The 23409-nt window shown below is 58.4% G+C and overlaps 1 protein-coding gene across 2 annotated transcripts in view; it reads right to left on the bottom strand.

The window, feature by feature from the left end:
* Nucleotides 1–377: 377 nt before the first annotated feature.
* Nucleotides 378–23409, bottom strand: part of RPL38 (ribosomal protein L38) — a 225277-nt gene continuing 202245 nt past the window's right edge. Inside the window, exons 1-5 of one of the 2 annotated variants that reach the window (XM_084273401.1) lie at nucleotides 2759–2821; nucleotides 2497–2529; nucleotides 1854–1914; nucleotides 585–707; nucleotides 378–461 (exon numbers count right to left, since the gene is read on the bottom strand). In XM_084273401.1, coding sequence (XP_084129527.1) covers nucleotides 436–461; nucleotides 585–707; nucleotides 1854–1914; nucleotides 2497–2499 — 213 coding nt within the window. In that variant the 5' untranslated portion in view covers nucleotides 2500–2529; nucleotides 2759–2821 and the 3' untranslated portion in view covers nucleotides 378–435. Of the gene's footprint in view, nucleotides 462–584; nucleotides 708–1853; nucleotides 1915–2496; nucleotides 2531–2758; nucleotides 2822–23409 lie in introns of those variants that run through there. The other variant, XM_084273402.1, reaches the window with a different exon arrangement.

Genomic DNA, 23409 nt, shown 5'->3' with positions numbered 1-23409 from the left:
CCCCGCCCCGCCATAGACAACCCGGGCTGCAGGGCCCGGACCCGCACACAACCCCGCCGGAGTGGGTCTGCTCCCCAGAGATCCCGCAGGCAGGACGAGCTCCCAGCCCCAGCGCGCCCCGCAGCGCCGGAGGCACCGAGACCGGGACCTCGACCGCAGCGCCCAGCCCACCCCCTCCTTCCCACCCCAAACCCCATGGCAAACCCTGCCCCACGCTCCCACCCCCCCAGGCGCCGGGACCTCCCACGGGAATGGGATTTTAAGGCAGAGACTGAATTTTTCCACTGTAAAACTCTTCCAGCAGCTGGATAACGAGACCCTTTTCTCCTCCTCTTCCTCCCCCTCGCTCTTGGGCAAGGACGAATGTGACACCAGGGAACAGTTCAGGATTTTATTTGTTGGGACAAACATGGAGACACCTACACATGAGCGGGCTCATTTCAGCTCCTTCACGGCCAAACCTGGGGAGGAGAAAGAGACGACTTAAACTGGACCCCCACTGGGATACCTCCACGGGGAGGGGGCTCTGGCTGTGCCCCCCCTTCCCAATCCAGACCGCCTACCACCCCCCCACCCAGCAATACCTGGGGGCAAGGACTGCTTCAGCTTCTCAGCCTTCTCCTTGTCTGTGATGACCAGGGTGTACAGGTACCGGCTGCAGCGCACCTTGAACTTCACGTTGTCCTTGTTCTTCTTGATCTTGACAGCTGTGGGATGAAGGAAGGGCTCAGCAGAGACCCCGTGCCAAATCCTCTCCCTCCCACAAGGACGACTACAGCCGCCCCCCACCCCATTCCACCAGTGCTGGAGAACATTCCAGTTAAGGATTTCTTTCCATACTCCCATCTCTAACAGCTACTGCCCCAGCCAGGGCTCAGTGTGCTGCCTGACATGTGGGTTCCTCAGAGCTGTGTTTTGGAGGCTGTTTTGCTTCCCAGCAGCAGTTTACAAGCAGCGACACACAGAATTGAGCATATTTTCCACAGAGCACAACAGTTCCACACCAGGCCTGTCATTTACTGTCATCTCCTGCGGCCCAACAGCGGCACTGGCACTCGTGACGGGGGTGCCAATGGCTGCAGCCAGCACTTCCCACCTCCTCTGTGTCCCTGGGGGTATTTTATTTACACAGCTCGCTCAGAGCCAGGGTCAGCTCCTCTCAGCCACCCGAGAGCCGCTGGGAAATGTGGCAGAGGTTGGAAGGCTTCATAAGGGGATATCATGGGCTACGACAGCGTGTCGGCGCTGAGCTATCCCCACTGCGGTGAGGTAACAAAGCATCCCCGGAGCGGAAGAGCCTCTTCCCTGTGACAGCTGGATCCAAACAAGCATGTGAAGAGGGAAAACTCTTCACGTGTTGTTAAACACCCAGACAAGGCACTTCCAATGCCTCGACTGTAACGGCCTTTGTGTTTGTGACAGAAGAAAACTGGAGTTTGAGTATGATTCACCCGTCATCCTGACAGAGTTCCCCAGCGCCTGAGGCCCCACAGCTCATCGGAGGCTGCAGCACGTCAGGAACAAGCTGCTGTTGGCAAAGAGTTCCCAGCGAGCTGCAGCGGGGCTGGGTGTGAACACCCCAGGGTGCCCGGCAGCATAAGGCTGAGCGGGTGTGGGAGCACCAGCCCCCAGACCCCAACCCCCTGTCCTTCTGCCCAGCAGAAGCCACTTTAAACAGCACCGACGCTGCGCTCAGCACCGCGCATCCCTCAGCACTTCCAGGCTGAGGAGCTCCTCTGCCTCCGCAGGGCCACGGGTGCTGCAGGGGGGCTGTGGCTGGGATAAGCAGGTCCTGCGCTGGAGCAGCCGGCCTCCCGCTTCCCCCAGAGCCGCGCAGCGGCCTCAGCACTCACACTTCGCATCCTTCCTCCTGGCTGTCAGCAGAAAGTCCTTAATCTCCTCAATCTTGCGAGGCTGCGAAGTCAAACAGACACTCAGCACACAACAGGGAGCAGCCGCAAGCTCGCTGCCCGGTTCCTGCGGGCACCCCGGGCTCCCACCAGTCCCGGCTCCCCCCTGCCCAAGGGCCCCGGCTCCCCCCAGCCCCAGGGGCCCCGGCTCCCCCCAGCCCCAGGGGCCCCGGCTCCCCCCAGCCCCAGGGGCCCCGGCTCCCCCCAGCCCAAAGGCCCCGGCTCCCCACCCGCCCCAGAGGCCCCGGCTCCCCACCCGCCCCAGAGGCCCCGGCTCCCCACCCGCCCCAGAGGCCCGGCTCCCCTCAGCCCCAGAGGCCCGGCTCCCCTCAGCCCCAGAGGCCCGGCTCCCCTCAGCCCCAGAGGCCCGGCTCCCCCCAGCCCCAGAGGCCCGGCTCCCCCCAGCCCCAGAGGCCCCGGCTCCCCACCCGCCCCAGGGCCCCGGGGTACCAGAGCCAAGGCCCCCCCACTCCTTGCCCCCTCCTCCGGGACGACAACCCCCCCCCCCCCCATCCCCACGGGGCCGGAGACAACGCCCGGCGTGCGCCCCCACCGCCGCCCCCGCCTCCCCCCGGCCCCTCCTCACCATGGTTCCGGGCCGGGCTCGGAGCGCTCCCACCTGCGACACAAACAGCCCAAGATGGCGTCAGCTCAGCCCACCCCCTCCCCAAACATCGGCCGCCCAGCGCCGCCTTCCCCGCGCCCGCCCCGCGCCCGCCGCCCACCAGCGGGTCGCCCCGGGTCCCCTCCGCTCCCCCGGTCCGCCCCGGCGCTGCCCGGCCCCGCAGAGCGGCGGATGGCGGCGGATTCCACAGCCCCCCCCCCCGCCGCCACCGGCCGATACTCACCAACCGACCCCTCGCCAACGCAGAAACCGGAAGTGAGGAGCCACTTCCGCGTCCGCTTTTACCCCGCCCACCCCCCCGAGCCGCGCTACGGTTCGCGCGGGTGGTCAAAATTAACGGGGTCGCGATCGCAACCATGTGGGTTCGGTCCCTGCCGTGAGTTGGCGGGGTCTCAACTCCCCGCGGTAGCGCGGGGTAACGGAGGGGTAACGCAAGCAGTACCGGGCGCGCACCTGGTCTCCTCCATCTCTCCGTGCACCACCGCGGAGGAGGGGCACGGCCTCCCGGGCGGGCTGCTTGTAACCTTCCCAACTCCAGTACCCCTCGGCGGGCCATGGCGCAGCGTCGGAGCCTGCCCCCGGGCCCCGCGGTACATGCTGGAGCTCGAAGAACGGCTCGGGCAGGGCTGTAATGGAGCAGCTTTGCCACAAGAGAGAGCTTCAGCCACGCTCAAAACCCCAAACCCATCCAAAGCCCCGCAAGAATCCTCGGGGGCTGGCGGCGGGGGCAAGGACCCCGTTCTGCGCCCTCCCTGAGCTTTCCTGGTCCCTCACGTCCTATCCCCACCCTGCGTGGGTCAGGATTGGGATTTAGGGATGCTGGGGTGCTCCTCAGCGGTGTTGGTCTGTGGGTGCTTCGGGGGGCAGCAGGGTCGTGGACAGCAGCGGGGACAGTGGGGGGATGATGGGGCAGAGGGGCAGGGGGGCTGCATGCCCTCACCTTGGCCGCAGGCTCCAGCTTTGCCCCAAAGCCTCACACTGGAGATGCTTTTGGTGTGTGTGTGGGGTCACTTTACGTTGAGAAGCTCCTCACCCTCCATCCCTCCATCTGAAACCCCCCGAAGAGCCAGGGGGAGTGGAGCAGCCCCCCTATACAACCCTACAGGGATGGGGGGGGCACAGGTCCCTGTGGCTCCCATGAGGTCATGGAGCGGGGTGATGGGCTGTGGCTCGGTCAGACACAGGGGCCTATGAAACAGCGACATTGAACGGGGGGTGAGGAGTTACAGCCCCACACAGGACGAGCTGGAGGACAAGCTCCTGGTTCATCATCCCAGCCCGTCCCAGCCCGTCCCATCCCTGGCCGTGGGACCGGCAGCACCCACAGCCACAGGGGGCTGTGATTAGATTTTGGGGGGTGTAATGTGCCTCATGGTGGCCTCCCAAAGCAAAGCCTCCCCTGGGACGCTGCCCCGACGCTGGGGTCCCTGCCTGGGGTGAACCCCCATGGGCATCTGCTCCGGGGTGGCCCGAGCCGGCCCCGGGGTGCCAAAGCTGCTGAAGATTAATTACCTGCTGGTTCCTGATCTTACAGCCACGGTGGGTTCTGAGACGGGTAATTAATTACCTTCTGCTTTTAATTACTGCTGGCGGGGCAGCAAGGGGAGTGGGGGGATGCTGTTTGGCAGCGCTGCCGTGCCCTTGGGGGGGGACCAAGGAGTAGGGGGGCCTCACAGGTCTGTGCTCATGGATGTGTCTACATTCATCCCAGAGACTCAAAACCACCAGGAAAGGCGAGGAGGAAGACAAAGGACACCAGCAATCCCACCAGTTGCTCCCAGTATCGTGCTTAGCCCAGTTCCCAGGATGAAGCAGCCAACAGGAGCCTTGTTGGGTGGGACAATTCCCCACCACTTCCCCCTGTGTCGCCTCCCCCCCCCCACTAAATGAGTTTTTCTAATTGTTTGATTTACTTCTCTCCTCTCCGACGGGCTGATCTCCTCCGCTGCCTTTTAATTGCTTCAAAAGTTGAGCAGTTTTTCATGTTTTAAGGAGTGCTGAATTGTATAATTAAACCACTGACGGTGTAAATCAGCAGCGCGGAAGGAAGAGGCGGCGGAGAATTACACCAGCTTCTTGGCATAATAATCAACCCAAACCAGCATGGAAAGTGCCCGATACGGCACCGACGCTGAATACTAATTCTCAGCTGAGGGGAACCAGGCACTGTCCTGCCCCAGTGCAGGGTGGTGAACGCTCACACACCACAACAGCCTCCAAAATCCCAACAGCCTCCAAAATCCCTCAGTTTTTGCCCCCCCAAAAAGGCAGCGCTGGAGTTGGAGGGATGTGTGGGTTGGGCAGTGACTGTCCCATCCCAGTGTGTCCCCTCCCTGAGCAGTGTCGCTCCTGCTGTTCCAGCTTGGGAATGTCTTTTGGCTTTATTAATGTTATTTAAAAGCTGAGTGGGTGCATAAATCAACAAAAATAATTCATGAGAGGTGTTAGCTCCTCAAAGAGGGGATCTTCTCTTTACAGCTGCCTTGAAATTAAACAGAAAAAGAAAAAAAAAGAAGAAATAATAAACCCCCAACCCCCCCACAACTCCCCCCCACTCCCCTGACCGACCCGACACGTTGTGGAACTGCAGCTTTTAAAGCACATCAAATATGTTTCCTCCCTGTCTCCCACCGGCCCGGCTCTGCTGCCTAATGAAATTCAATTAGCATCCTTAATTCACCCGCTGGCTACTGGTTTGATATTAAAAAAATATCTTCTTGGGTTCTGCTTGGGAAGCTCCATGCCAGGAGCTCTGTCAGTTTAATCCCGTGGCTCAGGGGCACTGTGCAGCCCCTCTCTCCCTGCCTCCCTGCGTGGGGTTCAGTGGATGGGTGATGAGGAGCCTTCCTCTTCCTCCTCATCATCATCTTACTCCCAGCAGCTCTGGTGAGGAGCATGGAGGAAAACTGGGATGCTGGATCTGACCCCCCTGGTACCTCACTGGCATCCAACACACCCCATCTCCCCCTCCCCAAATGCACCCCAGGGGTTCGGTGGATGGGTGATGAGGAGCCTTCCTCTTCCTCCTCCTCCCAGCAGCTCTGGTGAGGAGCATGGAAAGCTGGGATGCTGGATCTGATCCCCCCAGCACCTCACCAGCATCCAACACACCCCATCTCCCCCTCCCCAAATGCATCCCAGGGGTTCGGTGGATGGGTGATGAGGAGCCTTCCTCTTCCTCCTCCTCCTCATTTGACTCCCAGCAGCTCTGGTGAGGAGCATGGAGGAAAGCTGGGGTGCTGGATCTGACCCCCCCGGCACCTCACCAGCATCCAACACACCCCATCTCCCCCTTCCTGAATGCACCCTAAGGGGTGCTGCCCACCCTTGGCATGGGGTTCGGTGGATGGGTGATGAGGAGCCTTCCTCCTCCTCCACCTCCTCCTCATCTTCCTCCAGCAGCTCTGCCAGACTCCAGCGAGGAGCACGGAGGAAAGCCTGGCAGGAGGACATCCCATGGGGACATCAGGGACAGTGTGAGTGCCGAGCCCCCCCCGGCAATTAACGTGGGACGTGATTCTCAGCGGCGTGTTCAGGCGGCGCGGTGGCAGCTGGCGACAGGCGTGTGTCACCCGGCGATTAGATGGTATCACCTTATCAGCCACAGCAGCACCAGGGGCTGTGGGGAGGGAGAGGGAAGAGGGGGGGGAGCAGGGAGAAATGGGGAAAAAGAATAAAAAAGAGAAGAAAAAAAAAAAACCCCGGTGGGATTTTGATGGGATTTTGATGGGATTTTGGTGGGATTTTTCTCTCCCCATCTCAAAGGTCTGGTCTGAAGAGAGAGTGGGGGGACACTGCAGCTCGGCTGGGTGAGGCTGGACTGGTTCCCACTGCAGCCCCCAGACAGCTGTGGCGGGTGCCTGGACTCCCAGGCCTGACTCTACAGGCTGAGCACCTCCCTCCCATCCCTGGCATGTGCTGGGGAGCACCCTGCCCCCCTAAACTGCCTGTGCTTTCCTTCCTGTGTCCTTCCCAGGGATGCAACTGGCCCCTGCTCATGGGCACTATGCAACACCCCCAGGTCTTGGCTCCAGTTGTTGTGCAGCAGCGATGCTGATGTCCCTCCTGCCCAGCCAGGATGCACAGAGAGATGGCTCTGGACTGTCAGTGGGGGAAACACCAACGCACTGGGACGAGCTGGCTGAGATGTGCGAGCTGAAGACGTGCAAGACGGAGCCTTGCAGGGCTGAGACGTGCAAGAGGGAGATGTGCAAGAGGGAGATGTGCAAGAGGGAGATGTGCAAGCTCAAGATGTGCAAGATGGAGCCATGTAAGCTTGAGACGTGCAAGATGGAGCCATGCACAGCTGAGACGTGCAAGAGGGAGACGTGCAAGAGGGAGATGTGCAAGATGGAGCCATGCACGGCTGAGACGTGCAAGCTCAAGACATGGAAGATGGAGACCTGCAAGCTTGAGGTGTGCAAGATGGAGGCATGTATGGCTGAGATGTGCAAGATGGAGCCACGCACAGCTGTGATGTGCAAGCTCAAGAACTGCAAGACGGAGCCATACATGGCTGAGACGTGCAAGAGGGAGATGTGCAAGAGGGAGATGTGCAAGAGGGAGATGTGCAAGATGGACGTGCAAGCTTGAGACATCCAAGATAGAGCCATGCATGGCTGAGATGTGCAAGAGGGAGATGTGCAAGAGGGAGACTTGCAAGAGGGAGATGTGCAAGAGGGAGTATTGTGCAGCTGAGATGTGCAAGATGGAGCCATGCATGGCTGGGACGTGCAAGAGGGAGACGTGCAAGCTTGAGGCGTGCAAGATGGAGGCATGTATGGCTGACATGTGCAAGATGGAGCCACGCACAGCTGTGATGTGCAAGCTCAAGATGTACAAGACGGAGCCATGAATGGCTGAGACGTGCAAGAGGGAGACATGCAAGAGGGAGATGTGCAAGAGGGAGACGTGCAAGAGGGAGTGGTGCTCAGCTGAGATGTGCAAGATGGAGCCATGCATGGCTGGGACGTGCAAGACAGAGCCATGCACGCAGCTGCAGTGCTGCACACCGCAGCGGTACATGCCTGAGACGTGCCCGCTCAAGCCGTGCACGCCAGGCGCCCGACACGCGTGCTCCAGCTGGAGCTCACGCAGCTTGGGGACACGAGCAGCCTGTCCCCAGGCTGTGTGACCCCTGGCTGGAGCTAGTCCCAGCGAGGAGGCCCCACATCAGCACCAGCATCCTCCACCCACCCCTCGCTTTGTTCTTCCCAATCCTGGGTCCTTCTTCAGCGTGGCCGTGCGGGCAGGCGGCGTGCAGCGGAGGTGGGGAGCCAGCAGCCTTGATAGGAGACATGAAAGGACACGTTCACCAGGAGATTCCCCTATTCAGGCAACAAACCACAGCAGAAATTGATTTCCCCCCTCCCCCTGTTTAGTCCAGTTTCCCCCCCCTCCCAGCACAGAGAAGAAAGGCCTCGCATCCCAATTACCTGCTCCCAATTTGCTGGGTGTGTTTATTATTAACAGGGACAGGAAACTCTTCCCAATCACTTGGTATTTTCTCTTTTATCTCCCCCCCCTCTACTTCCCCTCCTCTCCCTTCCCTCCCATTCTTTCTTCCCTTCCCAGTTTTTAAAGCAAAGGGCCCTGGCAGCGCCGATCAATTCAGCCCTAATGGCAGCTCCCATGCCCTCCCATTCATCAGCCTGGCTTTTAAAGAGCATCCCAGGCTTCCCAGGCGACTTGGAGGAGAGGGAAGGGAAAAAAAAACCCACCCCCACCCCCCAACCCAAAGCCCATTTGGAGCCAAGATCATATTTTTCTCCGTCTCTTTTTCTCCCCCTTTTGTTCTTTATTTGCAGAGGACAAAGGCAGGCGCAGGCTCGAGGTGGGGAACAGGCAGTGGATGGAGGCAGATGAAATCCAGAGAAACAAAAGAGCCTGGGTTGGGTTTTTTTTTTCATAGGAATGCCCTGGAAAAGAGGGAGTAAAATTTGGGGAGGGAAGGGGGCACAGAGCTGGGGAAAAAGCTGGAGGTGTAGTGTGTGTGTGTGTGGGGAGGTTGTGCTTGGTGGCAGCATCATGGTGTGGCCAGAGCAGGGAAAAGGAGGATAAACGTGGCTGGAAGTTTTCCTGCAGGCATCAGGAGCCGTTTGAAGCTCTGGGATGTATTTTTGGTGGGGTATTTTTGTAATTCTTCTTCTTTTTCTTCCTTTTTTTTTTTAAATTAGGGATGGTCTGGGCCAAATCCTGCCCGGGTGGTGCAGCCACAGGGGAGCTGGGATCAGCATCTGGCCGTGGAGCTGCTCGTGCTTTGCCACTGGCAGCTGGTTTGGGGAGTGGGGAGAGGCTGGAGCTGGTGAGGTTTGATGGGTTGTGGTGTTGCATCCTAAAAGCTGTTCCATACCTGCCCCCCCCCCATTTCATACCTGGGCTTCCCTGTTGCTTGCCACGCTCAGCAACCCCCCAAAAGCCAGGGGGGATAAAAACCAGCCAAGCAGAAGGTGCTGGGGGGTCCCTGCCTGCAGCCCACGCTGCCCCTGGCCACCCCTGTCATGAATTGCGCTGGTCTCAGCAGAGCTGTGGGAGCACATGGCTGTGTGGGGCAGAGCCCCAGGGCCCGGGGGCGGGGGGGGGGGTGTGACGTCTCTTGAGGGGGGGGCAGGGTTTGGGCGTGAGGATGCTTCTTCACCCAGGATATGCTTTGGCTGGGGGGTGATGCAGGGGGCAGTCCCTGTGTGAACCCCTGGGGGGAGGTGACATGATGTGTGGGGGGACAACGTGCAGCTGGGGATGCTGGGCTGAGGTACCATCCCTCCTGCCTTTAAATGATATCACTGAAGTGAAATGGAGTCCATTCCCAGTGGGCTGGCTGCTCAGGCTGGGAGACATAGTCAGTGAGGTGGGGGCAAGGGTGCAGCATCCCCCCTTTCCCATCCCACACTCCTGGAATCTCGTCACTGGGTAAACACTGGAGTGTGGTGACTTGAGAGTGCCACTGGTGTCCATACCTACCGGTGGTGGCCAAATCCAGCTGACACCAGCTGAGCATCCCACCCAGCTCCATGAGGGATACGAGTGGCAAAGGTGGGAGTAGAATCTGGTGCCTCCCATCCTGGGAAGTGCTGCCTCCCCCAGTGCCCACCGCTCTGGGGTCCTGCTGGCACATCCCAGCCACCAAAGAGCCGCGGCGACCCGTCGGCATGAGGATGACACCAGCGCTCAGCGGGGAGACTGGCTGCAAGGACTTGGTGTTTCAGGGGTGCTGAGGGCTGCTCTCCTCCTTGCTCACCAGTGCCCAGGATGGGGGGATCCTGGTGCTGATCTGGCTGCCAGGGTACCTGTGAGATGGCACCGCTGTGCTCCGTGATGCGGCGGGAGCGCGGGACCCGGGATGCTGGTGCGGGCAGAGCCGGGTGCTGTGTGGTGGAGCAGCGGCTGCGGCTCCAAAGGGGCTTTTCAGCAGCCCAGGGGAGGTGTGTGGTGGGAAGGGAGTGAATTCCAATCTTAATTGCATTTCATTACAGCCCACCCCTGGGGACCCGCTCGCAGCGCGGCTCTGGGAGCCCCCTCTGAAGTTGGAGAGATGAAAAGGAGCCGAATCCCACCGCCAGCCCCACCACTCCCCTGGGCATCAGTTCCAGTGCCTGGGGCACAGGGCAGGGTGCAGAGCAAGGGTTTGGGGTGGCGGGCTAGGGCCTGCAGGCTAAGACGTCCCACCCCAGCAATAGGGAACCCCCCCTACATTGGGGACAGGTTGCCCAGGGACCTGCTGGCCACAGGACAGCTCCCAGCAGGCAGTCAGGCAGCCAGGGAGCCCAGTGCCCCATCCCACACCATCCCCACGGGTCCTGGTGCTTGGTCCCCAAGCAGGGGGAGCTGAAAGCGATGCCCTAATGTCCCCCCCATTTGCCCCCATCTGCCTGCGATGGGGATGTGCCCAGTTTGGGGGCACAGGGCAGGCTCTGTGTCCCACTCAATGTCTCCAGCGAGTCTTGGGTGACCCAGCAGTGCCACATCCCGGGGAGCCGACAGCAGTGCTGGCAGGACCACCCCCACATAGGTGCTGCAAGGTGTGAGGTACAACAAATGGGCGGCCCCAAAGGTCCTGAGCTGGGACCTCAGAGGGTGCTGGAGGCTGCAGGACACGGCGGCAGCAACGAGGGATGGCTTCACCGGCGGCACCGGCGCGGCGAGGGCAGAGCAGCTGCCGTGCCCGCCTGGCTCCCCGCCACCCCGTGCAGCTCCAGCCGAATTTGGTGTCATCCTGCAGAGGAAGATTATGGTAATTTTCCTCCCCCCCTTATGCATAATTTTCCGACTCGGCTGCAGCAGAGGCTGTGTGGAGAGGCTGGGTGATGGGAATGTCATCTGTGATTCGATTATCTCCTCCTGCCTTCCTCCTCCTCCTCCTTTTTTTTTCCCCCTTTTCCTTGTGAAACCTTCATCAAAATATGTAGATCTAATTAGGACAATTACAGCACGAGAACAGCTGAAACCCACCCAAAGCTGCACCACAACCAGCCGGCTTGGCTGAGCTGCCAGCGAGAGGGAGGGTTTTTTTGGGGGGGGGGGGGGGGGGGTTGGGGGTTTTTGGCTCTGTGTGAGGGATGGATGGAGCTGGGAAGGGATGGATGGGGTCAGGGAGGGATGGATGGGGTTGGAGTGGGGATCCCAGCCCCACATGCTGGCCCCAAGGCTCCTTTGGAGTGGTGCTGGCTTTGGGCTATACAGCCCCAAGGACGTGGAAGTGTCCTTGGCTATGTACCCAGTGGATGTGCCACTGAGCATCCTGCTGCATGACAGGTCTGCCCCTTACCCCACCAGCTGTCATGAGCTGGAGCGGTCTCAGCACCTCACCGACATGGTGCAGGGGACAGCTGCCACTCCTGCTCCCAGCACACCTTGTCCCCTGTCCCCCTGGGGTGCCCACCACGCTGCACAGTGAGGAGGGACCCCCCGTGAGCCCACAGCTCCCTCAGCCTCATTGGTATTCAGTCCCCGCGCCGTGGCAGCTGGCTGGAAGGGAGCGGAGTGACAGCAGTGACAGGTAATGCCAGCCACGGCGACGACGGCTGCTGGCAGGTCGGCAGCGAGGGCACAGCTCCCCCTGCGTGTCCCCACGCTGGGACATGCTACGGGAGGATGGGAAGAGCCCCGGATGGGGTGGGGTGGGGGGGCTTGATGCCCTTCAGCCTTGCAGTGAGATGCTCTGATGCTCGTCCCAGCTGCGCTGAGACCTGAGATGCTCTGACCAGGGAGTTGGGATGTGATGAGTTCTCCAGCACACTGTGGTCCCCCTTGGCCAGCCCCGTGCCCACCTCCAGCCAAGCAACAGCAGGATTCAATCAGGCTGGGATGTGCTGGGACCCTGCACCCATCCCTGGGGGCGGTGGGCGAGAGGTGGCAGCCGGGCAGCGCCGGCTGCACGGGGCAATTAAGGGAAGTGCAAATTGTCAGACCCTGTGATTAACTCTGCCTCTGAAGCCGCATGAATATTAAACGCCGACGTCGCCCGGGCTCCCCGCACAATGAATTCTGGATGAATCTTAAGATAAATCGTTTGGATAACTTAGCGGCAGCTGCACTCCCCTGCCACCAACTGCCTCCAAAAATCACTCCACGTCAGGAGAACGGAGCTGGAGCAGAGAGCAGGCAAGGCTGGGAAATGCAATTCAGGGCTGGGATCAAGGCAGAGGAGTGTGGGGTGCCTGGGGCTCCCCGAGAGGTGAAGGCTCCTGGTGTGTTCCCAGAAATGAGTGATAAATCCTCGTTCTGTCATATTCAGCTGGGGGGCATTTGCTGTGCCTCAGGACTGGGAGGCTCATTCCCAGAGGGATGGCATTTGTCATTGCTCCCACTATGGGGTGCATCCCCCCAAAGCTTTCCTGACACCACGTCCCCAGAAGCAGAAGAGCATCCCACTCCTCCAGCCTCGCCATGAGCATCCTCGGGTACCAGCGCAGAGATCTGCCTTCCTCGGAGGGGACCTGCCGTGTCCCCCAGCGTCACGGGGACGATGGGCTCGGAATTGACATGCAGCCACCGCGCTCGCCGCGTGCTCCTGGTCAAAATGCAGCGGAGGAGCCGCCGCCGCCGCCACCGCCACGTCCTCGGGAGGCCGGGGCCTTGATTGCATCCTCGCTCCGCCATAAATCAGCCCCGGAGCTCTGGCAGCGCGAGGTGGGGAATGGCAATGTCACGGCGGGCGTGGGATGAGCATCATCGTGCCGCCAGAGCTGCCCCTTCCCCAGCAGAGGGGCTTCTGTGGCCCCAGGACACACACCGGCTGCCCCCATCTCTGCAAGGTCCCCAGTCCCTTTCCTCCACCGCTGGCTTGGGGGGGACGCATGTCATCCCCCTCCCTGAGATGTCAGGGGAATTGGAACCACCGCAAATATTCTCTTGGTGTAAATTACACCGACCCCACCAGGCTGCGTGGGGCTGAAATCTGGGGTATGAACTGTAAATGGGGTGAAACACAAACCGCTGCAGCCCAGGTGTGGGGCAAGGGGGGGGCTGTGGCACCCTGCACCCCTCCAGAACCTCATCCTGCAGCACAGCCCCATCCAGCACCAGCACCCAGCTGGATCCTGCAGCGCTCAGGGATGATGATGGAGGTGGGACATGCCCAGACCCTCCCCGCACCCCCAGCTCCATGTCCCCAGGCAGGGGGGCAGCCCCGAGGGGTTTTTCTCCCCCTCCCCATCCCCTTGTAGGGACTCTCTGCGTGCTGCCTCCTCTGCAGCCGCGGCGTGAAGGCATCGTGCCCGTGGGTGACCAGCTGAGAGCTGCCAACCTGACCTGGAGCTGCCAGAAGGGTGTCAGATAAATCAGCAGATCGGGTGCGAATGGCAAGCGGAGATGAAAGCGGAGAGGGGAGGATTGAATCAGGGGCCATTAGCAGATTAAATCATTACACGGGATCAGATCAGCCCACAAATAATATGAATAATAAACATGGCTCAGGGGCACCGGCTCCTGCTTCCCATTTATTGCAGCCAGAAGATGATGAGGGCCGGTGGCTGCCGCCACCCGCGTGTGCTGAGGAGGATGGCAGCAGCGGCGGTCCCCAGCTCGGCTCCCTGCAGGGCAGGGGACAGCCGGTGTGGCTGGGGACAGCTGCACCGTTGGGGATGTCCCCATGGGCCACCAGCGTCCTGGGAACCCACTTGGGATGTCCCCTCCCAGCCTTCTGGGAGCCTGCCACATCCCTAGTGAGATGTGTCCCAGCCCCTTGGGTTGGGATCCAGGATGGGCTCCCCACCTTCCACCTGCATCCCCCTTTCCTCAACAAGACATCGTGGCACCCACACCCCAGCAGGGACCCCCAGCCCCTGTGGGTTGTGACCCTGAGCCACAGCGCCTTGTCCAGCCTTTCTTAATTGCAGCTTGTAATTAGCAGCCACGTTCTACCCAGGAGGGGTTGGCAAACAGCAATGGAAGCAGCTGAGCATCACCCTGGTGCTCTGTGCTGTGTCGGGTGGTCCTGGCACTGCCCCAGTGAGGGGCTTTGGGCACACATGCTCCCTCCCCAGTGCTGATCCCACTGGGCATCCCTCAGATGTGGGATCCCAGCCAGGCAGCGGGGCTGGCTGGGGAGGAGGCATCAGCTTTGCCCTCGAGACACGCTGCTGGCTCCACAGCCTTTCCTTCTCACCTCAATCTCCTTTCCAGTTGTATTTCCACCTCTGCTGCCCCGTTTCCCCTCCCAGAGAAGGCCACCAGCCTCCGTGTCCCCACTCTGCCAGCTCCCTCTCCAAAGGGCTCCCAGGGGCTGCACAAGGCAGTGAAAACACAACAATAAAAGGTCACAAACAACAGGAAAATGTCTTTACCCCCAACTTCTTTTCGTACCCTTCACTGGAAATCCCAAGGAACCGGGGACAAAGCCCAACCCGTTCTGTGTGTGATCCCAATGAGGAGGACTGAGTCCTCCCCCCCGAGTCTGTTCTGCCACTGGAGCCTTTCTTCCCTAAATTCCTCCTTGCCCAGGAAGGCAGGACAATGTCTGCTGCAACACCACCTGGGAACAAGTACTATTATGTGGTGTGACAATGTTTGATGGATTCATACATGCCATGGGGAAGGGACTAAGGAGGTGAATGAAGTGAGGATATTCTCTGTGACAATCAATACCCTTCAACTGAACCATCCCCACAGATGTGACATTTGGATTGTTCTTCTTTGGATGTATGAACTGGATTTGTGTCCTCTGGAAGTGGAGAGAGTGGGGAGTGAAGTGCTGGGAGCTGGATGGAACGGCGTGGGCATCATGTGGGATGGGGAGGGCAAGGGGGTGATGGGTTGGGACGGTGTGGAGCTGGGATGGTGGAGTTGGTGGGATGGGTTCTGGTGATGGGTTTGGGGTAGTAGAGCTGGGGTGCTGGGTTCTGGATATGGGGTGGGGTGATGGAGCTGGGCTGATGGATCTAGGGTGATGGGTTGTGGTGGTGGGTTCTGGTGATGGAGTTGGCGTGGTGGATCTGGGGTGATGGGTTGGGGTGATGGGTTGGCATGATGGAGCTGGGGTGGTGGGTTCTGGTGATGGGGTTGGGGTGATGGATCTGGGGTGATGGAGTTGGGGTGATGGGTTTTGGTGATGGGGTTCTGGTGATGGGGCTGGGGTGATGGGTTGAGATGATGGGTTGAATGAGCTGGGCTTATGGAGTCTGGGCATAATCATTTGGTGTGATGGACCCACAGCAATGGGTTGGTGCCATAGGAATATGTCAGGGTGATGAATTGGAGTGATGGGCAGCAGGTGGTGGCTTAGATGGAGTCAGAGAGATGGCTTGAGCTGATGGAGACAGGATAATGGACTTGGGTGCCATGGGTCTGGGATGATGGGTTGAGCTGGTGGGGCTGATGCAATGGTCTGCCAAGGTGAGGAGCCACCTGGGCCACGTTCTGGTGAAAAGGAATGACAGAGTGGGACAAGCTGAGTGTGGAGCAGTCCAGGACCTACGGGGACAAGAGTCATTTACATCCACCTCCTGCGCCCACCCTGCACCCACCCTCCCTACAGTTCCCTATATCCAGGACCCATCCATCCTGGCAGCTCTCAATCCTCCAGCATTCACCCCAGGGCTGCTTGCAGCACCCTCATCCCCACACCCACCCGCTGCAGCTCCGGGATTCCTGTCACATCCCGTAGACCCCGAGCTAATGACTCACCCTCAGCACGGCCATTTGTTTGCGCTGCTTTCAGACAGACTAATGTTTTTAATGGCACATAATCATTTTTCAGCAGTCATTTGATGCTACTAATCATGGCCGTGATGTGCCGCGATGGGATGGTAATGACACGCTGAACAGGAAGAATGGCACTCGGGTACTGGGCTCTTCCCGCCGTGATCTATATTTTACCACATCTCTCTGTCTAACGATACTTATGGCTCTTAATAAATGACTACTTAGGCACTTCCCTCCTCCTCTTCTCTCTTCTTCTCTTCTCTTCTCTTCTCTTCTCTTCTCTTCTCTTCTCTTCTCTTCTCTTCTCTCTCTTCTCTTCTCTTCTCTTCTCTTCTCTTCTCTTCTCTTCTCTTCTCTTCTCTTCTCTTCTCTTCTCTCTCTTCTCTTCTCTTCTCTTCTCTTCTCTTCTCTTCTCTTCTCTTCTCTTCTCTTCTCTTCTCTTTCTCTTCTCTTCTCTTCTCTTCTCTTCTCTTCTCTTCTCTTCTCTTCTCTTCTCTTCTCTTCTCTTCTCTTCTCTTCTCTTCTCTTCTCTTCTCTTCTCTTCTCTTCTCTTCTCTTCTCTTCTTCCTTTCCCTTTCCCTTTCCCTTTCCCTTTCCCTTTCCCTTTCCCTTTCCCTTTCCCTTTCCCTTTCCCTTTCCCTTTCCCTTTCCCTTTCCCTTTCCCTTTCCCTTTCCCTTTCCCTTTCCCTTTCCCTTTCCCTTTCCCTTCCCCTTCCCCTTTCCCTTTCCCTCTCCCCCTCCTTCTCCCTTTCCCTTTCCTCTTCCCCTTCCCCTTCCCACTCCCCTTCCCCTTCTCCTTCCCCTTCCCCTTTCCTTTTCCTTCAGTGGGCAATGAAAAAATTCTCCTCCCCCTCCCCCTTCCCCTTCTCCTTCTCCTTCCCCTTCCCCTTTTCCTTCCCTCAGCAATGAAATAATTTTCAGGGAAGTGCTGGCTCGAGCATTTTCCTGGCCTCTGGAAGGGAACATGTGGTTGGATGTTCATAGAAAGCAGCTTTCCTCACTCATTACATTTTAGCCCCTCAGTTAAATTAACAAGTGGTTTAAAAAAAAAAAAAGGAAAAAGTTAAAATAAAACATTTTAAGATGAAATTTTATCACTGCAGGAAGAGGATCCTCCTGGCCCAGCGCCCAACGTCTTCAGGATGAGTTAGCGTGCGGTTCCTCACGCTCCAACTCACTTTATCGCTTAATTAAAGGGATGCTGGCAATGTTTAATTCCTTTTTTTTTAAAAAATATGCTTTTTCTTAAGCAACACTTGTCCTTCCCTGGGCTGTGAAAAGGCAGTGATGATGGAAAGAGAATGATCTTGGAGCACTGAGTGCATCCCTTGCACCAGGACCTTGGTTCCTTGGCTGCTCTCTGAAGCCTGCTAGATGCCAACACACAGGGTGGAGCCTGGGTTCAAGGAGGTCCCAGCACCTCTGAGCTGTGGAGGGAGAGGGGGAGGATGAGGATGGAGGAGCGTGGCCCACAGGGACCCCTCCATGGGCGGTGGGGTGCAGGACTGAGGAGTGACCTTCTCTCCTTCCTCCTGACCAGCTCCAGGTCGCAGGTCTCTGCTCAGGCTTGTGAGGAAGAAAAATTGTTGTTGCTTACATCTTTAATCTGTGTGTCATTACCCGCCGGGCTCCTCGGGAGGATGTTAACCAGCCTCCCCAATGGGCAGCCATCCGGCATGGCTCGTGGGCATGGCACACTGTGCCAGCTCTGCCACGCATGGACAGCCTGCTCAACACCTCCCAACAGCAGCGAGTTCGCAGGCACGGCTCAGCTAATATCCATAATTAAAGCAATTCCCATCCCCATCCCATCCTCATCTCATGCCATCCCCATCCCTTTCTGATCCTCATCTCATCCTCATTCCCATCACATCCCATGCCATCCTATCCCATCCCCACCCCATCCCCATCCCGTCCCCACCCTCATCCTCATCCCCATCCCCATCCTCATCCCCATCCTCATCCCCAACCCTATCCCTATCCCTATCCCTATCCCTATCCCTATCCCTATCCCTATCCCTATCCCTATCCCCATCCCCATGCCCATCCCATCCCCATCCCCATCCCATCCCTGAGGAAATGCCCCTGCCAGCACCCCTGTCCCACCCAGTTACCAGCTACTTCTCCAGTCAGTCCCACTTCCCATGTGGCCTGGGGTTGGCAGAGCCGTCGTGCACAGCGATTCCTAACGTCCCGTGAACACAACTCCAGGACCAGACCCAGAGAAAGCTGCCAATTACTTAACGACCATCGACACGGCAGCGCCATTAAGGTAATGGCGAGGAACGGACCCAGGGCCGCTCCCGCCGCGCCGCTCAATACCCCGATTAATGTCTCTGCGATGACTCGAGCTCCAGGCTCCTCTTGCTGAGTGCAAGGCAGGTGTGAGCTGTTAACCTGCCCCTGGCCATGGCGTTCCGGCCAGTGCCTTGGCTTTAATTAGTCTCTGAGGTAATGAGATGGTTGGGACTTGCTGAGGGGATGGAGCTGCTGCTGTGGACATGGAGCTGAGGGGATGGAGCCACTGTCATGGACATGGAACTGAGGGGATGGAGCCACTGCCATGGACATGGAGCTGAGGGGATGGAGCCACTGCCATGGACATGGAGCTGAGGGGATGGAGCCACTGCCGTGGACATGGAGCTGAGGGGATGGAGCTGCTGCCGTGGACACAGAGATGAGGGGATAGAGCCACTGCCATGGACATGGAGCTGAGGGGATGGAGCTGTTCCCGTGGACATGGAGCCATGTGGGACCGGGGAGGGAACAGGCAGGGCCCTGTGGCTGTGCACACATGTGCAGAGCCAGAGGGCAACATGCAAAGCACAGTGGTGACCCCAGAGCTCCGGCATCACACCACAGCGGCAGTGACACCGCGCCGGTGGCAGCTCAGCAGCTCCATCCCTTGCTTGGGTCCAGCAGTACGGAGGGGCTGGGGATGGACGGACAGACCCCACCAGGCTGCATCCCCATGAGGGACAGACGTCCGTGCTGTGTCCCCTTGGCTGAACAGCATCACCGTCACGTCACCTGGGATGGGGACCAGCGCTGCGTTTGCACAGGGCTGAGTAGATAAAGGTGCTAATAAGACAGAGCACTAATTAATTGCCGCACCAGCTGACAGAAGAACCCTCAGCCGAGTGCCGGCTGTCGCGCCGAGCGGCAGCCGCCACGCTGCCAGGTCATTAGGAGTTTGTGTGCGCGCTCACTAACGACCCTGGGCGCTGAGGTTTGCAGAGAGCCAAATCCCTCGGCCCCCAGAAGAGCTGCCGTGGCTCTGTGGCTGCCCTGGCTCTGTGCCACGCAGCGGGGAGCTGGCATGGGGACGTGCCAGGACCCCTGACTCGGGCAGGCGGCCAGGGAGCCGCGGTGCCATGGTGCCTGCGGGGCTCTAAATGGTATAAAGTGAAGCTCCTTTTCTTCTTCTTCTTCTTCTTCTTCTTCTTCTTCTTCTTCTTCTTCTTCTTCTTCTTCTTTCCCCCCCACCCTCCTCCAAATCAGTAAATCAATTTGATGGTGGCAGGAGCGAGGCCCTTTACAGCTTGTGTGATTTGCGTGGACTCACCCGGTCCCCTCTATCCATCATCCTTAATTAATTGGAATGTAATTACTTATGGATTCCCCTTTCAGTATTCACAGCCCCTGATGGGCAGGCTAAAGCTTCCCTGTCCCTCCAGTGCCGCTTTTCCTGCCTGGAGCAGGATGCTCAGGAGAGCTCCCAGGTATCCAGCACGTGTGTGGCAGTGAGGGTGTGCATGGCTGGTGGTGAAGGCTGGGGGCTGGAGTTGGGGGTGGTGGGACATCCCCCAGCCCTGGCTGCAGTCATTGCTGGGGGCTGCCCGAGCACAGACCCCACTAAGGGGCACAAAATTAGCTGAGGCTTCAAAGTGTGGGGAAAACTGGTGAGTTTAGGAGGGCAGGGAGAGCAGTGTGGCAGGGATGGTGTGGGATGGGGTGTGGGGGGGGATCTGGGATTATGGGGGCACATCCCGGGTACCTCTGCCTGGCATCCCATGTCTTGCTCCATCAATAGAGACGGTGGCAGGGTGAGGGACCCCCTGCACTGTGCACTGACCCGGGTAGGCAGAGCTCACCCTCCCCAGCTCCCCTCCCTGGCTCTGCTGTTAAAGCTCCCTGGGCGTTTTTTCTCTTTATATAAAGAAAAAGGACAACGTGCTCGTGTTTCTCTCTCCTGGTCACTCGGGCTTGAATTATTTCATCAATCACAGAGCAGCACTGGAGCTGGCAGGAGCCAGGCAGCCTGCAAGGGAGAGGTGAGGAAACCTGCCTTGCTCTGCTGGGATGGATCCAGCCCCAGCACCCAGCTCGTACAGTCCCCAACACCTCACAAGGGGCTGAGCATCCCAGCCCAGATCCATGACAGCTCAGAGACAGGGCTCTGGTGCCACATCCCTGCATCCCAGTGGTAGTGAATCCTTACATCCCAGTGGTGGTGAATCCCTGCATCCCAGTGGTGCTGCATCCTTGGATCCCAGTGGTGCTGCATCCCTACATCCCAGTGGTGGTGAATCCCTACATCCCAGTGGTGCTGCATCCCCTCATCCCAGTGGTGCTGCATCCTTGCATCCCAGTGGTGCTGCATCCCTGCATCCCAGTGGTGGTGAATCCCTGCATCCCAGTGGAGCTACCCAACATCCCAGCAGATCCAGGGGAAACAACCAGCTTCCCTGCTGTCACCATGCCCAGCTCAGTGACGTGTCCCCCATGCAGCGGCCTCTCCACCTGCTCCACACTGGAAACACGTGGGTACAGAGCGAGGTGTCACTTGTGCTGATTCTCCAAGGCGGTGGTGACTGGTTTAATGTCCCTTGAAGAGCTGGTGCCCGGTGCTGCCCCTGACTCCCCCCACCACGTTTTTTGGCTGGGACAGGGCTGATTTTCCCAAGGAGCTGGGAGGGGACACGGCTGAAGGGCTGTTGCATCCCCTGTGATGTCATGCTCAGCGCATCGCCCGCTCTGCATATTCTGTTGTTAGAATTTTTATAAAGAACCTGTATATTCTTTTATTAGTCATTGCTATTAATAATGGCTAAATAATTAGTCATTATTTCCCTCCCATCCTGTAAAACTGCCCTTGCCCCAGCCCAATTGTCTGGAACCACCACACCACCCCATCACTCCACCCTGCGCCCCACAGGGACGTGCCACCCTCCCCACCAACCGCCAGTGTGGTGGCACAGGGCATCATCAGGCTTTGTTTGAAAACATCTCATTAGCAACACAGGCAACAAATCTTTCCAGCTCTTTGGTGGTTTATTTTTGCTTTGCTTACCTGATTTTTTTCTTTTAAAACTCTCTGTGATTACCCAGCAGGTTCCTTCTCCCCTGGGAAGGGAGGCAGCAGGAGGAGATGGGGATGGGGACAGGGACATCCTCAGCAACCCACACTGTTGTAGGACCCGTTCTATGCTGGGCAGGTTGGAGGGCAGCAGTAACCCCAGTGAAGAGCCCTAATAAATCACGGGTGACACAGCTACACGGAGCCACGCCGCGTCTCGGCGGCCGCCTAATTAAAAGCTGGACTAAAACAAGGCAAGGAAAGGAGTTAATTTGGGTGTCATTTGCCTTGCTAATGTGGTGGCAGTTTACTGTGATGGGTGTTTATGAAATCTTAATTAGGCTTCAGTGTTTGGAACAGGGATGGGTACCAGGCTCTGCCCTAATGGCCTTGGAGCCGGGATGCCGCGTCGCCGCCGTGTCCCACAGCCGCCGAGGCTGCTGTGGCTTCTCTGACAGGGGGGTTTGGTTCTCCCCCTCTTCTTTTTAATTAGAAGGTTCCAATTAGTCTCAAAGCAGCTGTTTAGGGAGGGGGGCAGGAGCCTGGTGCTTCCCTGGTGCTTTTCTAGGCAATGGGCTGTGAAACGCTCTCGCTGGATGGGCTGGGAGCTGGCGCGGGGCTTGGGGACGTTGAGGCACAGAGCTTGGGGACCTCACGGTGTGGGGCATGGGGACATCACAGTGCAGGGCTTGGGGACATCTCAATGCAGGGCTTGGGGACATCACAATGGAGGGATTGGTGACATCACATTGCAGGGCTTGGGGACCTCATGGTGCAGGGCTTGGGGATTTCATGGGGCAGGGCTTAGGGACCTTATGGTGCAGGGCTTGGGGACATTGTGGTGCAGGACCTGGGGACTTTATGGTGAAGGGCTTGGGGACATCATGGTGCAGGACTTGGGGATATCTCAGGGTAGGGTTTGGGGACATCACGGTGAGGGTCTTAGGGACTTTATGGTGCAGGACTTGGGGACATTGTGGTGCAGAACCTGGGGATAATGCAGGGCTTAGGGACATCATGGTTCAGGGCTTGGGGACTTCACCATAACATTGTATCCCAGGAAAGGCTCTGGCAACCAGCTCTGCCGCTGTGGGTGGGGGGGCTCCTCTCCCTCACCCCACTGTGTAACCCTCACCCCCAGCCACAGGCCCCTGACAGGACCAGCGAGGGGGGTCCTAACCCTCACCCCCCCCAAAAGCCCAGCGCAGCAGAGGCGGCTGAAGTGCCCTGTCCAGCCCTACATGGAGAAATGATTTAGACAGTTGTATTAAAATGCAAATTTCTGGCTGGCTCGCTAGTTTATCATCTGACTTGTTATACAATTTGCCAGTTATAGAAGAAAAATTACCATAATGGGCCCCTGGGGAATGGTTGTAAAAAGGATACCAAACATTACTTATCAGCCCATTCCGCTACAATTATCTGGTGCTTTTCTTCTCCCCCCCCCCACACCCAACCCAAAGGAAAATTAAACCATCAATAGGAGCTGGGGAGCTGGAGGGAGCGATGGTGGCAGCAGCGGTGCCGCCGGCGCGGTGCCGGTGCCTCCACATCCCCATCTCCCCCGTGTCCCTGTGATAAAGCTGCTGCATCGCCCGGGGAAGGGGAGGTTAAAGACAGGCAGCTCTCCTCAAAGAGCTGGTGTGGAAAGACTGCCAGTCTGTCTCTGGAGAGAGGAGAGATGGGGAGAGGGATGGGCTTTCTCTGGCACAGAGAGTGAGAAACCCTTTGATGGGCTCTGGAGGAAGGGAGTTCATGTCTCCTGGCTTACTCCAGGGAGGTAATTTCACCCTGCCCACCTGGATTCTGCTTTGCTGTGAGTATTTTGGCATCTCTGAGGCACATTTGGAGAGGCAAGTGCTGGGACAGTGAACAGAGCTTCCCACCAATGCCTCTGCCACTGGCATCTCCTGGCCTGTCCCTGCCTGTCCCAGCATCTCCTGGCACATCCCTCCCTTATCCCAGCATCTCTCATCATATCCCAGTATCTCCCATCATATCCCAGCATCTCCCATCATATCCCAGCATCTCTCAGCATGCCCCAGCATCTCCCAGAATCTCACAGCATCTTCTAGAGTCTCACAGCATCTCCTGGGATACCAGGGAGATTCTCCACAGCCCATCAATGCCCCAGGAAGCTCCCAAGGCTCCCCCAGACTTCAGTTTTGAAGCAGTTTAGACACCAGGCGCAGTGGACGTGGCTTCTTTTCGGATGGCTGGTGACCCCTCTCCCAAGGCATTGGCTCCTGAGTGGTCGGTGCCGTTGTCAGCCCCACGCCACGTGGCACCACAGGGCCACTGGCTGCCAATCCCAGTCAGCAGCTCCAGAAAGTCTCCAGGAATCATCCTCAAGCTCAGGGTTTATTATCCTCTGGTTTGGAGCGGAGCCACCAGGGTGAGATCCCAGGCACTCCAACACCCAATTTTCCATGCAG

This window comes from Gallinula chloropus (assembly GCF_964237585.1).
Source record: "Gallinula chloropus genome assembly, chromosome: 20".
NCBI classification, from domain to species: Eukaryota; Metazoa; Chordata; class Aves; order Gruiformes; family Rallidae; genus Gallinula; species Gallinula chloropus.
Note: the sequence above shows the minus strand (reverse complement) of the source record. Positions and strands in the feature narration are given on the sequence as shown.